This window comes from Zingiber officinale, chromosome 2A (assembly GCF_018446385.1).
Source record: "Zingiber officinale cultivar Zhangliang chromosome 2A, Zo_v1.1, whole genome shotgun sequence".
In the NCBI taxonomy this organism is placed as follows: Eukaryota; Viridiplantae; Streptophyta; class Magnoliopsida; order Zingiberales; family Zingiberaceae; genus Zingiber; species Zingiber officinale.
This window is the reverse complement of record NC_055988.1, coordinates 153,735,823-153,750,782: the sequence shown is the minus strand read 5'-3', so window position 1 is coordinate 153,750,782 and position 14,960 is coordinate 153,735,823. Positions and strand designations below refer to the sequence as shown.

The following is a 14,960-nucleotide window of genomic DNA, read 5'->3' as shown; positions in this document are numbered from 1 at the left end:
ACAATTAGACCAAATGTGATTCTTTATAAATGTTTACAAAGCTTAGACTTTCAGTATACATTCCAACATTTTTAATGTAAGATTGGATCATTATGAGTTATACCCCATAATCAATTATAGATATCTAAATAAACTTTGATTTAATATATTAAATATCTCATGATTCAATCCAAATTAAAACCTCTTAAAACTCGAATCCTCGATTAGTTATCATCTTTAAACTTAATTTTTAATCGATGAATTTGTTCTCATTTAGATTTTATACCTTTTGAGGTGGGGAACTTATCTTTTAGAATACAAGGTGAAGTTGGTACCTTAGTAGCTCTCTAAATGATCCCATATTTTTTGGAATGGGGTAAATCACTTAGAGCATTTATTTTAGAGCAACAATCTTTTGTACGAGGGGGATGAAATATTCAATGAGACATTTTATATCCATTAAAAATTGACCTCAAAATCTATTAGATCAATTACTTATGCATATAATAACTATGCCAATTCACGTGGCAGTGGTGAACTTATCTTGAGTCATCTAGTGAAAGATGCATTACTCCATCAACTTTCACATGTTTGGCATTTTAAATATTTACTAATTATCATTTAATCTTCCATAGCTAGATTCTCCGTATCATCATCACCTACTCCATTATTGCACCAAATTACACTAAACCTTTTTTTTTTTCAAACTAAAAGTCAAATTAACCTTCCTTCGCTCACTTTATTGGTGGATTATGGATATATGTGAGCAGGAAAAGTTGCATTCATGAGATTAAAGTCAATTCTACTTTCCCTGTGTGATTTGTAATTATGTCAAAAATGGGCAATAATTTATAGTGGCAAGTGTTATAGATGTATCTGAGGCAGGTACCAACTAACATACTTTGTCACTCCTTTTCAATAAAATAATTTTGTCTTAATAATTAATTGTGCAGTTAAGTCAAGGGGTTTAGCTGGTAGTTTAATCTATCAAATTAAAGGATAAATATGAAAAATTAAATAGTGTGGTCTTTGTGTGCAAATAGATCCATCCTCATTTTCTCCCTTAAACCTTTATAATAATCTATTGTTTGAGAAGTTTCCTACGTGACAATCATTTAAGTTTAATTAAGTCAAAAGATGTGCTTATTAAAACCTTAATTTGCTCAATTTTTCTATTATGTTTGAAAAACATACAGTAGCTTTTTGTAAGGTGTAATCTAATTAAGTGTAATGAGTCAAAATGATAGAATATTAATATAAGAAATGTGTGAGATGGGATGAGACTTTTAGATCATTGGATTTAACTCTACTTGCTCGACTAACTCAATATATTTGACTCGGGTTTATGATGTGGTTGAGTTTGAGTCGAATTGGGTTGGGTTATATTGGGTTTGACTTGAAAACACGTCGCTGCCTTGCTGTTCGTTTGGTCAAAATTGTTGTACTGCGTGTCTTCAAATGGTCAACGAGTTGGGCATAAAGCTTATCGAATTAAAGCACGCCATATATTTTCCACTCAGCTTCCACGCGGCGCCACCTCCACCCAAATGCAAGATCTCTACGTACAAGTCGCATTGGGTGTGGCATGTTGCTGTCCACACGTCTAAGATTCGGCCCACCAGTGTGGGCCGCCACTATATCTTCTCCACTAATCCGATTTGTGCTGCGAAATTTTTTTTTAATGTATTTAAGAAAAATTATTAGATGCATTCAATATAATTCAAAATATTTTGTCACGTGCAACCCTACAACCCATTTTCCTTCGTTCGGGGCCCACCTCCCACTCGGCCTTCCCTTATATAAACCCACCCACTTCCTCACCGCTCGTCATCCCCTGCATCACGTGCTTCCTCTGCTCTCCCCTCGCCATGGGAATAACAGAGCATCCCGGCGCCGTCTTCCCTTCAGCCACCGCCATTCCCTCGCCGGAATTCCCGCTCCGGGTGCCTGTTCCCCCACATCGTCCTTTTGCAGAGGCACTGGGGGCCAACTTGAAAGAAACTTTCTTCCCCGACGACCCCCTGCGCCAGTTGCGGCAGGCTCGCGGACCGCGGAGGCGCCTGCTGGCCGTTTTAGCCTACCTCTTCCCGGTCCTAAATTGGGCCCCCAGTTACGACTTGTCCCTCTTCCGGTCCGACCTCGTCGCCGGAATTACCATCGCCAGCCTCGCCATCCCGCAGGGGATCAGCTACGCCAAGCTCGCCAACCTGCCGGCGGTGATGGGCTTATGTGAGTGCGATTAGTTAATTAAGACTAAGCTGGGATGATTAATTAAGGGGGGTAATCCATGGAATAGATTCGAGCTTCGTGCCGCCGCTGGTGTACGCGATGATGGGGAGCTCGAAGGACCTGGCGGTGGGGACGGTGGCGGTGGCCTCTCTGCTCACCGCGTCGATGCTCGGGAAGGAGGTCTCGCCGGCGCAGTACCCGACGCTGTATATGCACTTGGCCTTCACCGCCACCTTCTTCGCTGGCGTCTTGCAAGCTTCCCTCGGCCTCTTGAGGTACGTACGTTTACATATATAATCAGTGACTCCTGCATTTATTAAATTTTGACAAAGTCATATATTTTCAGGTTAGGGTTCATAGTCGACTTCCTCTCCCATGCAACCATTGTAGGGTTCATGGCGGGAGCTGCAACAGTGGTGTGCCTTCAACAGCTCAAGGGCATGCTCGGCCTCCCACACTTCACCACAGCAACTGACCTCGTCTCTGTCATGGAATCTGTCTTCTCACAAACCCACCAGGTTCATTTCTAAATCAACTAAAATTCCATTAATTATAATTATATGTGGATACACTGTTACAGATTCTCTCTCTTTTTCTTTTTATTTTTTTTTAAAAAAAGAAATATAAAATAGTGTAATTATTGGAGGTGGTTGTGGCTCTTTTTGTAATTATTGTTGGGTGTTTTCAATTTCAATTAATTGCAGTGGAAGTGGGAAAGTGTGGTTCTTGGCTGCTGCTTCCTCTTCTTCCTCCTCCTCACACGTTATCTTGTAAGAATTCTTCTCCTTTTAGTTAAATAATAATCCATTTGGAGAATAATTATTATTCCCTAGCTTATTTATCTCCTTTTTGTTGGAGAAATAATTAGTTAATAATTGCACTATAGTATTTCGAATCTATTATCTATGGCAACTAATTTACTAACGACACAAGCATAAGTTAGTTAGGCACTAAAGGAATATATAATTTCTTTATATATTATACATAAAGTATTATTCTATGCTAAAGTTTCCTATATCTAAGTAAAGCATTTTGAGTGTGCCAAAATCTTCTATATATACTCATTCACACATGCTTTACAGCTTTGTATTTGCTAATCGTAGTGTGAAAACATAATTTATTCCCTTTAAGAAATATAATTTTTTTTAACAAACAGTTTCTATTACCAAACAGAGCAAGAAAGGCCAAAAATTCTTTTGGATATCGGCGGCAGCACCATTGACTTCAGTTATACTCGGAAGCCTTCTTGTGTATCTCACTCATGCAGAAAACCATGGTGTCCAAGTGGTAATTAAGTTTTATTTATTTATATATTTATTCATTATTCATTATTCATTATTGATTTTTAATTATCAATTTTTTGTTCATTAATTATAATCTTGTAGATCGGGCATCTTACGAAGGGTATAAATCCACTGTCAGTAAGCAACTTAGTGTTCACAGGGCCATACATGATGGTAGCTCTAAAGACTGGTTTCATTACCGGCATCATTGCTCTTGCGGTATACATATATATAATTAATCATTTAACGTTTCATTTAATATATATTTACTCTGTACCCTAATTCCACAGGAAGGGATAGCCGTCGGAAGGAGTTTTGCCATGTTCAAGAACTATCATATTGACGGAAACAATGAGATGATTGCATTTGGTACGATGAACATTGTTGGATCTTTGACATCGTGCTATCTAACGACCGGTAAATATATTATAATTACGCATGCAATATTATATTCATCTAGCTAATTATATTGATGATGTTTTTTAATTATATAAACTGATCTTCATCGATCAGGGCCGTTCTCGAGGTCAGCAGTGAACTACAATGCCGGTTGTAAAACCGCAATGTCGAACGTAGTGATGGCTATCGCGGTGATGATCACTTTGTTGTTCCTAACGCCTTTGTTCCACTACACTCCTTTGGTCGTCCTCTCCGCCATTATCATCGCCGCCATGGTCGGCCTTATCAACTACGAGGCCGCCATTCACTTGTGGCAAGTGGACAAGATCGACTTTTGTGTTTGCATGGGGGCTTACTTAGGGGTTGTCCTTGGGAGCGTCGAGATTGGACTAGTCCTTGCAGTAAGTATAGTTCTGCATGATTTTTCCTTAACGAATGCATGGATTAATTGTTAATTAATCATCATTAAACCAATATGAATTTTATATGTATGTATATATGTGCAGGTCGTGATATCCCTTCTTAGGGTTCTATTATTTGTTGCAAGGCCAAGAACGACTGCCCTTGGAAATCTTCCAAACTCCATGACCTACCGACGAATGGATCAGTATTCGATGGCACAGAGCGTCGCCGGCGTGCTCATCCTTCGGGTCGATGCCCCGATATACTTTGCTAATGCAAGCTACTTGAGGGAGAGGTGACTAGCTAATAAATAGAATTCTTTCTTTCTTGCTTTCTTGTTCTTCCTAGAATCTTTCTAGCTAGCTAGTTAATGAATTAATAAACATGTATCATTAGGATATCAAGGTGGATTGATGAAGAGGAAGAGAAGTTACAATCCAATGGAGAGACAAACTTAGAATATGTGATATTAGACTTGGGAGGTCAGTTTCTATATAATTTTTCATTTTCCAAAACTAAAACAAACAAAAAAAACAAATTTAAAAAGATACAACATTTTCCAATTGGCAGCTGTTGGAAGTATCGACACGAGCGGAATCGGCTTGCTGGAAGAGCTGAAGAAGAGTTTGGAAAGAAGATGCCTTCAGATGGTGCTTGCAAACCCCGGGAGCGAGGTGATGAAGAAGCTGGACAAGTCGAAGGTGCTCGAAGCGATCGGGCAGCAGTGGATCTTCCTCACCGTGGCTGAGGCTGTTGCTGCATGCAATTTTATGCTGCATGCATGCAAACCTGCAGCTTCCAATGGTGCTAATTCCATTGCAGACGTTACTGCTACAACTGACCACCAAGTAATTATGCATGATGATCATGGCAATATTGTATGAGGACCAATTAAGATCAATATTATTGTTGATATAATATAATAATAGATTATGAATATAGATTTTATGATCATGATCTCTCATGATTATATGAGGGTTAAACACTGATCAAACTTGTAGTTTTGAGTTCTCCGATCAACAATTGACATATATATTATGGGCTGTTGGAGGTTACCTCATTTCTTCATTTGCATGATTGTCCTTTCCCTCTTCCTCTTCTCACAGTCTAGCTCTTCTTCCATGAGTGTGTCACTTGTATTATTTAGACCTATTTCCAAGAATTTTCACTGGTAAATTTTTTTACTCATTCACTTAATTTCCTACATCAATATTATACTATTAGAATCTAATTAAAAGAGAGCTCAATCTAAGCCGACACACATTGGTGAGGACCTCTTATCCGAGTATATTTTAAAATGTCTTTCTCTCATTTCCCTACTCTCTTTAAGACACATGGTGTCGTTTGGCAAACTATAGATTAACCAAATATAAATAAAGTGGCAAATAAATTAAAATATTGTTTTTAGAGTCCAGTGGGAATAGAATTATTCAAAGTTGGAAGTTATTTTGCAAAAAATAAAAATAAAATTAACTTTGAAAAGTTGAAAGGATGCTTTTCCCTACTACTCGAGGGTTAAAATTTAACACCGTTGTTATTTATCGTCAACCCCGTTACGTGGAGTATAACGTTCGTTATTTATTGAATAGAGATACGTTATGCATACCAAAAAAAAAAAAGTACACGTGGGCGATTCTAAGTGCATAGTTCACGTGGACCCTTGACTCGTAGACTGCATAAACCGTACAGATACTTTGCTCTCCAACTTACCAAAAATTATGATCGCATCAAATCGTAACCGTTGATCGGTTCCTGTGAATAAAGAATGTTATAATTATTTACTCTTTCAAAAATGGATAAAAATTTCGGTTTCGGCCTTCGGCCTGCTTCGTGGAGGGCGGATCGGGTGGACTTTCTCCGGCCGGCGAGGCCTCTGATGTTGGAATCGAGACAGAGGACGTGATTCCCTGTGATTTCTAGTAGGTCCTACGACCAGCTCCGTCGCGATCTGCAACCGTCATGGCGGCTCCCTTCTTCGCCACCCCTTTCCAGCCCTATGTCTACCAGGTGCGCCTCTCGTCCTCCGTCTCCCGCCCTAGCGGGTTCTATTACGTGTTGAATTTCGTTCGAGATTCTGTTATGGGACTTGCTGCCGATCCCAAAGTGGTTCGTGGAATTTTAGGGATCTCAACCGTGTTTCCGTCGTTTTGTGTTTGCTGGGACGGAAAGCTAGTTTGCTGTGCAAAGTCAACGCCTTGGATTCATTAGCTATCTGTTTATCTACGTAGGATTCGTAGTCATCTTATGTGGCCTGTTGCTCTTGGTATTTTACTGTCAACTCATGTTTGTTTTAGTTGTATATATACATTCTAAAATGGCATGCCACTAAATTATTCAATGGTAAAGAGTCAATTCAATTTTAAGCATAAGTTTTGGGCCCTTTTTTTTTTTTTTGCCAGATATCTTTTTTAGTTGTTAAATGAATGTGGTTACATTGTATTTTTATGCCTACAAAATCATCATGTATTAATTCTGACCAAAAAGCCATCATGTAATAACGAAACTCCCAGGTAATTCTTATAGATGGATCTTAAATTTTGACTTTTGTTCTTGGCCTTCGATAAGAACATTGGCTACATACTGTCTATAAGTAGATGTAGCATGGCTGGGATCCTTCCTGTACAGTTGAATTTGCTCTAAAACAACTTGAGCATCAGTATGAAGCTATCTCTACTGCTGATTGTTTTGTTCCTTGCAATAGTCAATTTCTTGGCCTGTGATTGTGGAGAAAAAAACTATTCAATCAAACAAAGTTGAAGCCTTACAATATGAAAATTTTGTGCTTAGAAAAAACCTGTGCAATCTATCCTTGCAACTAGTTCTGGTTTACTTGTAGTTTGATTTGTTTTATATATCCAATCTCATCTTGAGCGATTATATGCTCAATGGGATTGACAAATCTATTAGTTTTCATGACAGAATTGATGTAGTTTGAACTTTGGATGCCCACTAAAATCAAAGTTCGCTTAAGTTTTCAGAGAAAGACACTCTGGCAGCTGTACACACAATCTTTGCTTTTAATGCTTCTTTCGTTAGGTATTCTTTGTTAATCTGTGATAATCTATCTTATTTTGCAGCATACTTTGGTGACTTTAGGTTTTCTTGCATGACTCATAGCAAATATGCTATAGAATGCAAATGATGCTAGTTGTTAATATAACAAAATTTATTTTAAATTTACTTCTTATTACAGAGTCAAGAATCAGTAGTCACAGCTTTTCAGATATTGGGTGGAGAGTCTCAGATTGTTCAGGTAGTCTATTCTTGATGTTTTAGTTTATGGTTTTCTCGATAGTTTTCCTTGTGGTGTATGACTGTAAGGCATGTTTCTACCTTTTATAAACCCTGATTTCGTTTACTGTAATTGGTTCATGGTTTATCTGTAGCTTTTATAAATCTTGATTCCTTTTATTATAATTCAATCTGCAGATAATGTTGAGATTCCAAGAAAAGCTTATTGCAAAGCCTGGTAAGTGCCCGTGTTCTTTAAGTTTTTTGTTCTTTTGGGAAACTATTGGAGTTGCTTGTCTAGTTAAATTTTCTCATGGTTTATCTCTTTTTTCTATTTTCAAAGTAATTCAGGTAATTTGAAGGCACAAATCATGTACTTGTAATCATTTTTTGCCTACTTAAAGAAATTCTTTTGAATGGTTCATACATTTTTTTTAGCATGCCACTATTAACATATTCATTTTTTTCTCTTGTCTTATCATTTTGCTTTCACTAACATTCTCATTAAGTAAACAATCACTGTTTTTTTTCAAGCTCTTCTTTCTTTCTCTTCCTTTTTTTGACATTTTGTGGTGTTGTTTAGGTACAATTTGCTACATGTCTGGGTCAATTCAAATGGAGAACAATTACATTCCTGAAAATGAAGCTGGATTATGGCATTGGTTCTTTGGCAAAAATGTGACGAGCATAGTTCTTTCAAATCCTAGTCAAGAAGATGGATTTGTAGGAATAGCAGCACCATCTCCTGCAAGAATACTTCCTGTTAGTAAATTTTTGAAGATGAAATTAGTAAATTAGCTCCTTCACACTACAAATTTTTGAAGATGTTGGCTTCTTTACTTGAACATGTTTTTCTTCCTGATTTTGATATCTATTGTTTGGTATGCTAAAGCAGACCTTACATCCTTGCTAGACTTTTAGTTGGTCACGTAAGCCTTTCCCAGTACAATCATCAATCATGATACCATGCTTTCATGCCCCCACGGGCTTAGCTGAGTTGGTAAGTGGTCGTTGGTTTGCTACATGAGGTCTAGGGGTCGAACCTCGGGGCTAGCGGGGTGTAAATCCTTGCAACCCGTATTTCACCCCTCCCCTTTCCCTTTCACTTGCCGCTCAGTTACTGACTTACCTCCTTCGTGTTGGTACTGGGGTGGGCAGACTGAAAGTCTCTTTTATAGGGTTAATTATAAAAGCGTTTGATAATGAGAACCCGCTCTGTACTTTCTAGTTCACTTCCTCTGTGGCCAGTTATACAAGACCAGAACTAGGGGTGTCCATAGTTCACATGGAACTAAACTGAACCAATTAAATCAAACCAGATTGTTTTATATTGATTTATTAGAAGCTGAGCCAAAGTGAATAAGCATTTAAATTGAATGGAAACCAAACATATATTGTTGGTTTGTTTCAGGCTGAACCAAATTTGAATTGAAACCATATAATTTTTTTCTTTATTATTAAAATAAAAAAATTATAGACAAACAGTAATTAATATAATCAAACCAAGCTGAATCTGGTCCATTTAGTCTAGATACCAAACTGAATCAAAATTTTGATTTGGTTCTTTTATTTGAAAGGAATAATGAACACACTAATTCAAATCATGGTATGTAACGAGTCCAATGGCTTTCTTCCTCTTTACTTAACATTGTAATGAGCACTGCAGCACGACAACCTGGATCAGCCAAATGTTAGGTAAAGGTTTTAACTTGTCAAAACCAAACTATGTTAGCTTGTTCCAGTTTATATGCTTAAAAAACTTATACCAAAGTAATCTCAGGTAAATGTATCCTAATATCTGTCAGTCATCTCTCGTAGTCAACTGGGGGTTCACAGGATTACCGATCCATGTAATAGATAAAACGTATGACAATATGCATTGGACAGGACATGTCTTTCACTCCTATTCTTTTCCTTGTTTCAAATATAGGCATAGTTCATTTTTTTCTTGCATTTCTAATTAGGATGTCTATCTTTCGGTGTCCTGAATGAGTCTTGCTTCTACCACTTTGATTTTCTAACTTCAAATTCTCTTCACAGATTGACTTGTCAAATTTTGATGGTGAACTACTTTGTCAGGTATAGCCAGTACCAGATCTTGGTTCTCTGAGTTCTCAAAATCACTGATAATGTTGAACACTTCCATGCCAACTATAAGCTAATTTAGTTATATATGATCTACTTGTTTCCTTTAATATTCAGATGCTAGTTTCAGAATTACCTTAGTCAACCAAAGATATTATATTGATCGAATTTGACTTGTTCGCTAACTGAACTCTGAGCTCATTTCAATATTACTTAACACAGCAAACATTTCAAAAGGTTTAGTCTGCATCTGTTTGGTTATGATCTAAGATGTGACATATTAAATATTCTGTCAATTTTATAGACAGATGCCTTCCTTTGCTCTGTCAATGATGTTAGACTTTCCAGTAATGTTGATCAAAGGCCTCACAATATTGAGGTTGGTGCAGAGGTGAGGTTTGCTCTTTTTGGCGCTATCTCTAAACATATGACTCATAATGCCTTTGTATTTCTGTATGATTGTATTGTTAACTTTATCTCTTGGTGATTGTCTATCTTGTTTTTGGCTGTTATAGGTGATCCTCAAACAGAAGCTAGTAGGACAGGGCCTTGTGTTTCTTGTGGGATGTGGATCTGGTAATTGTCCTTTGAATCACTTCTCATTTATATTAGTTAGAAAAAGGGCACAAAAATGTTTCTCATGGTGTGTAAGCCAATATTCCAATATTCTCTTTTACATATTCTCTAAAAAAAAAAATGTGTTCCATAGTATATAATGCAGCTCGATGCACATTTGACTACTATGCATGTAGTATGCAGAATATGTAGTTATTATTATAAATTTGTGTTTCATGCTACGATTCTCAAACATAGCAGCTGAGAAATGTAGCATTATCCATCATAAAGCTCCACCATTATCTTTGTGGTTCCATATAGCAGTACGTGATTCTTTTTACTGGTGTTTCTGCTTGCAAACATCTTGTGTTTCCATATATAATAGAAATATGTTTCAAGTCTTTCTTCCATTTAGATACTTATCAATTATGTGGTTTTGCTTTGCTAGTTGTGCAGAAAATTCTTGCTCCCGGAGAAGCATTCATAGTCGATGTTAGCAGCATCATTGCTATGTCAACCACTATCACTTTTCAGCTGAAGCCCTCCATCACAATGCGGAGGGTTGTGTTTGGGGTATGTGCTTTCCTGCTTCTATACATGAGGCGGTGTGGCCAATGCTTTTCAATATTGCTAATTAATTGCAATGTGTAAGTACACATCAAATTTGTTCATTGAATAGAAAAAAGATTCATATGGAAGAGATTGCATGATGTTTGTTAGTGATTATCACCATTTTGGAGATACTTTCGGTGAGGATTTTGTGATGTTAATATTTGTAGCTTCTAAGTCAGCATTGTGTTTGCAGGGTGATAACCAGTTGATGACCACTCTAACAGGTCCTGGAGTTGTTTTTATTCAGAGTATGCCTTTCCCTCGGCTTTCTCAACGGATTGCAAGGTTTCCTTTCTACATACTTTTTATCAGCATTTATGATCTCTCTAATCATTTCATCTGATTCAAATAAAATTTAGCGAGAAAACAAATATAACTGAAAAAGGGTCCTGTGTTTGGGACATCTCATTTTATTTTCACTGGTCTGGGACTTGAAGCAACCCGTATGATCATTTCACAGCAGATTAAATTTAGCCTGCCAAATTTATTAATGAATCTCAGACCACAATATAGGCGCTTAGCCAGATGAGTACAATTGTTGTTTGAGTTTGGCTCACGGCCTATGAGATTTGGTTTGACCCAAATAGAACTAAGGGACTGTCTTTTGTCAGATAGTATGGGTTGCAGTGTGGTTCTGCCTGAAGTGGATCTGGTCTTTTAGTCGTGCCTGCTTGAGTTGGGAATTGTCCAAGTTCAAAAGCAACTAGGAAGAATTGAGTTGTGTTTAGGTGGATCCAAGCAATTTAGAGTGGAGCATATGCCTTACTTTTGTCTCTTTCATCTTATTAAGCACAGTTCCTCTCAACTGACACTGAGAAGATAAATAGAATCGGGTCACTGAATTTGGGACTCACCTCATTTTGTTTTTATTAGTTTGGGACTTGAAGCAACCAATAAATTCATAACTTATGATAATATCTTGATTTTGTGATTTCACAGAGCAGTCGCATCTCCAAGCTTGAGGGATAACCCAAAGTTCTTCATGCAGATCGCACTCATCTTCTTCCTTGCCTATGTCATGATTGTATCATCATTAATCTTGACAGATGTTTAATTTTTGAGATCTGGTTTCTGCAAATTTCTGACGTCGATAGGATTTTTTTGTATCTCATTTTGTTTCTGTAGATGTTTTGAGATGACAATAGTTTGATTCAGTTGTGCTCAGGATTTTTTTTTTCTCCCTCTTTTTAATGCGAGAAATAGATGCTTCGTTACTCGTCTAATTGATTTGTCCATGTTTTATATATTGGTGCAGTGGAAACAATAAAAAATGGTAATCATTTTTACTTTGTAATCTATGAATTTCCCTCATTTAATTCGTAGTTTCAGTCTGCAATCATTTAATGTCGATTTTACATGCTAATCAATTCTATGAAATAAATTAGGGCTGATCAATTAGTTTAAAATTGGCTAAATGGATTAAATCAATATTTTTTTTAAATTAATTGATTTTTTAATAACAATTAAATAAGTTAAATTCATAAATATGCTTAATTTAATTCGAAGAAATAATTGATTTAATTTTAAAAACTGAAATTAAAAAAAAACAAAATTAATTTAGTTTAGCCGAATTTATTTTTTTGTTCGGTCAATTAATTTAGTTTAATTGAACATATTTTTTTTTTGTTGTGATTTTACACTTTAAAGTTTTATAACTCAAGCTTTAATTTCCTTAAAATCACATTCTTAATTAGATTTTTTTTTAAAAAAAAGAAGTATATGTATTGACATTTTAAAACAAGAAAATCAAATAATTTTGTTAAGAAATTTGATATTGCAAATTCAATACTAATTATCTTTAGTAAATAATATTAATTAAAACAGATTATGTCGATTGAATTAAACAGAAATTTGTTTAAAACTTCAGCATATATGGGCCTCTATTTTATTTATTTATTTTAAAAGGTAATACCATACTACCATATTATCAAAAATTACTACCAACCTAATTTTATTCCGGTTCAGATCCTCTCTCGTGAAATTACGTCTATCTTGATATCTCATTTAGAAAATGACAAAGATACGAATAGTTCGGCACATACAAAACACATGCATGTCTCTCTCAAATACCTACAGTTGTTATTCTGTGCCCTAAACTTTTCTAAAACGAACCCTTCAACTCTCTTCGTCGACTGTCGCCGGCAGCGCTAGCTCCATTCCCTCATGAAATCGACAACAGCTAGCGGCCAGAAAACTCTGCCCCCTCCCTCCGTCGACGATCAATAGCAGTTCCAGCTCCATCCCCTCCAGAAGTTGACCACAGCAGCTCCAGCCCGATACCTTTCTTCCTCCCCCTCTCTCCCCTTCTCCAGGCACGGCCGACCAAAGACCGCGTCCTTGGCCAGTCGCGACCGGCTAGCTAGCTGATACGGTGCCTATTTGTGGGGTCAGTAAGATGAGGTGGTTAGAAGTCGAGACCACGGGAAGGTCAGAAGTCAAGTTTAAATGGAGGTCAAAAGTTTAGTCTCCGTGGCTGGTCAGAAGCAGTGCTCGAAATTGCGCCCTAGGCGCCGCCTAGGCGCTGTGCGGCAGGATGCCGCGCCGGAAACCAGCGAGGCGGAAGCCCTAGGCTGCTGGGCCGCCTAGGCGGTCCTCGGCGGTCCTCCGCGGGCTTCAGCGGGCTTCGGCGGGTTCGGCGGGCTCGGCGGGCCAAGCTTTTTAAGGCATGTTAAATCCGATTTGTAGGTATTTGCCAGACGTTCGTAGGCGTTCGTTTGTTTCATCGCCCCGGCTGTTCGTCTTCCCTGAACCCTAATCGCTCCCTGATCGCTCCCTGATCGCGTTGCTTCTGGTAAGTTTTTGTTTCCGTTCATTTTTGTTTCATCGCCCGTTTTTTGTTTCTCAAATCTTCGTCGCGGCAACACCGGATGCATCGCAGGTGTCAGACGCTGCCGGAAGCTTCACCGGACGCGTCCGGCGAAGCTTCCGGCAGCGCCGGAGCCCTCCCGCGAGCCGCCGGTGGCAGCCCGTGTCGTCCGCCGTCCGCACCGTCGCGCGAGTCGCGAGACTCGCGAAAGAGACGCGGTTTTAGCTTCTTTTTTTTTTTTAATTTTTTTTAGATTTAATAAATTAAAACAATTCCTAACTCCTAACGAGGATAATTTTAATAATAAGGTTGAGTTCATAAACCCTAATAAAATTAAGATCCCAATTAAATATATTTAAAATTTATCTTTTTTATAATAAATATTATTAATTTATATAAACCAAATTTAAATATATAAAATTATATATAAAATTCTAATAACCATTTATCACTTTATCAGATTTAAAAATATAAAAATATTTAAAATTAAAAAACATATAATACATATTAATAAATTAATAAATCATATTTAGTTATTTATAAATTATAAATTTTATATATTATAAATTTATATTAATCGGATTTATACATATTAAAATTTTAAAATTTTAATAAATATTATTAATTTATATAAATCATATTTAGAAATTTTATATATTATAAATGTATATTAATCGGATTTATAAATATTAATTATTAAAATTATATTAAAATTTTAAAAATTCTAATAAATATTATTAATTTATATAAATCAGTTTTAAAAATATGAAAAATAAATTAAAATTTTAAAAATTCTAATAAATATTATTAATTTATATATAAGTATATAACAGATTTAATAATATAAAAAATAAAATATATTTAAAATTAAATTTATTTAAACAAATATCTAATAAATTTTATTAATTAGATTAAGATATATAAAAAAATATTCTCAGACTTGTTAATGACTTAATGTTATATTTCATATTTTCATTATTTTGTATTATATATTTGTATGGTATAGTATAATTAAATTTTATTATCATATTATGTCTTGTTATATATGATTTTTTTTCCTTCAGATTATCTGTTATCAATGGCAAGCAATCCATCTTCGACAGCATCTGTCACTCAACCCGAATCTGGAATTCTTAGAAGAAAATCAAATGACATCGGATGGGAGTTTGGAATATTGATTGATCCTAAGAACCTCGACAAAATTAAATGTAAGTTATGTGGAAAAGTAATGTCAGGAGGAGTGTATAGGATAAAGGAGCACATTGGAAATATACCTGGAAATGTATCGGGTTGTCGAAAAGCATCTGAAGAAGACAAAAATAAGTGCAAACAGACTATTTTAGAAGGGAGGAACAGAAAGAAGAACAAAATAATGGAAG

At 36.3% G+C, this 14,960-nt stretch overlaps 2 protein-coding genes across 3 annotated transcripts; both read left to right on the top strand.

The window, feature by feature from the left end:
- Window positions 1-1,809: 1,809 nt before the first annotated feature.
- Window positions 1,810-5,347, top strand: LOC122042813 (sulfate transporter 3.1-like). Its single transcript, XM_042603130.1, has 11 exons — window positions 1,810-2,208; window positions 2,276-2,483; window positions 2,555-2,726; window positions 2,913-2,978; window positions 3,382-3,495; window positions 3,594-3,710; window positions 3,782-3,908; window positions 4,005-4,291; window positions 4,397-4,587; window positions 4,689-4,774; window positions 4,863-5,347. The coding sequence occupies exons 1-11, from the start codon at window positions 1,848-1,850 to the stop codon at window positions 5,174-5,176; spliced, it is 2,043 nt and encodes a 680-aa protein (XP_042459064.1). The 5' UTR covers window positions 1,810-1,847; the 3' UTR covers window positions 5,177-5,347.
- A 732-nt stretch (window positions 5,348-6,079) lies between these two features.
- Window positions 6,080-11,998, top strand: LOC122042812. 2 transcript variants are annotated; one of them, XM_042603128.1, is made up of 10 exons: window positions 6,080-6,299; window positions 7,486-7,545; window positions 7,722-7,761; window positions 8,107-8,285; window positions 9,564-9,602; window positions 9,913-9,999; window positions 10,124-10,184; window positions 10,612-10,736; window positions 10,969-11,060; window positions 11,715-11,998. In XM_042603128.1, the coding sequence occupies exons 1-10, from the start codon at window positions 6,252-6,254 to the stop codon at window positions 11,827-11,829; spliced, it is 846 nt and encodes a 281-aa protein (XP_042459062.1). In that variant the 5' UTR covers window positions 6,080-6,251; the 3' UTR covers window positions 11,830-11,998. The 2 variants fall into 2 exon arrangements, with proteins under 2 accessions (XP_042459062.1, XP_042459063.1); XM_042603129.1 differs by lacking the exon at window positions 6,080-6,299 and adding an exon at window positions 6,341-6,555.
- Window positions 11,999-14,960: the final 2,962 nt, after the last annotated feature.

What these genes read in the sequence shown, in the direction of transcription:
- LOC122042812 (XM_042603128.1), top strand. Translation starts at nt 6,252, where the DNA reads ATGGCGGCTCCCTTCTTCGCCACCCCTTTCCAGCCCTATGTCTACCAG. An exon ending in TCCAGCCCTATGTCTACCAG is followed by an intron (nt 6,300 to 7,485) that starts GTGCGCCTCTCG and finishes TTCTTATTACAG; the next exon opens with AGTCAAGAATCAGTAGTCAC. An exon ending in GAGAGTCTCAGATTGTTCAG is followed by an intron (nt 7,546 to 7,721) that starts GTAGTCTATTCT and finishes TTCAATCTGCAG; the next exon opens with ATAATGTTGAGATTCCAAGA.
- LOC122042813 (XM_042603130.1), top strand. Translation starts at nt 1,848, where the DNA reads ATGGGAATAACAGAGCATCCCGGCGCCGTCTTCCCTTCAGCCACCGCC. An exon ending in GCTTCCCTCGGCCTCTTGAG is followed by an intron (nt 2,484 to 2,554) that starts GTACGTACGTTT and finishes ATATATTTTCAG; the next exon opens with GTTAGGGTTCATAGTCGACT. An exon ending in TCTTCTCACAAACCCACCAG is followed by an intron (nt 2,727 to 2,912) that starts GTTCATTTCTAA and finishes AATTAATTGCAG; the next exon opens with TGGAAGTGGGAAAGTGTGGT.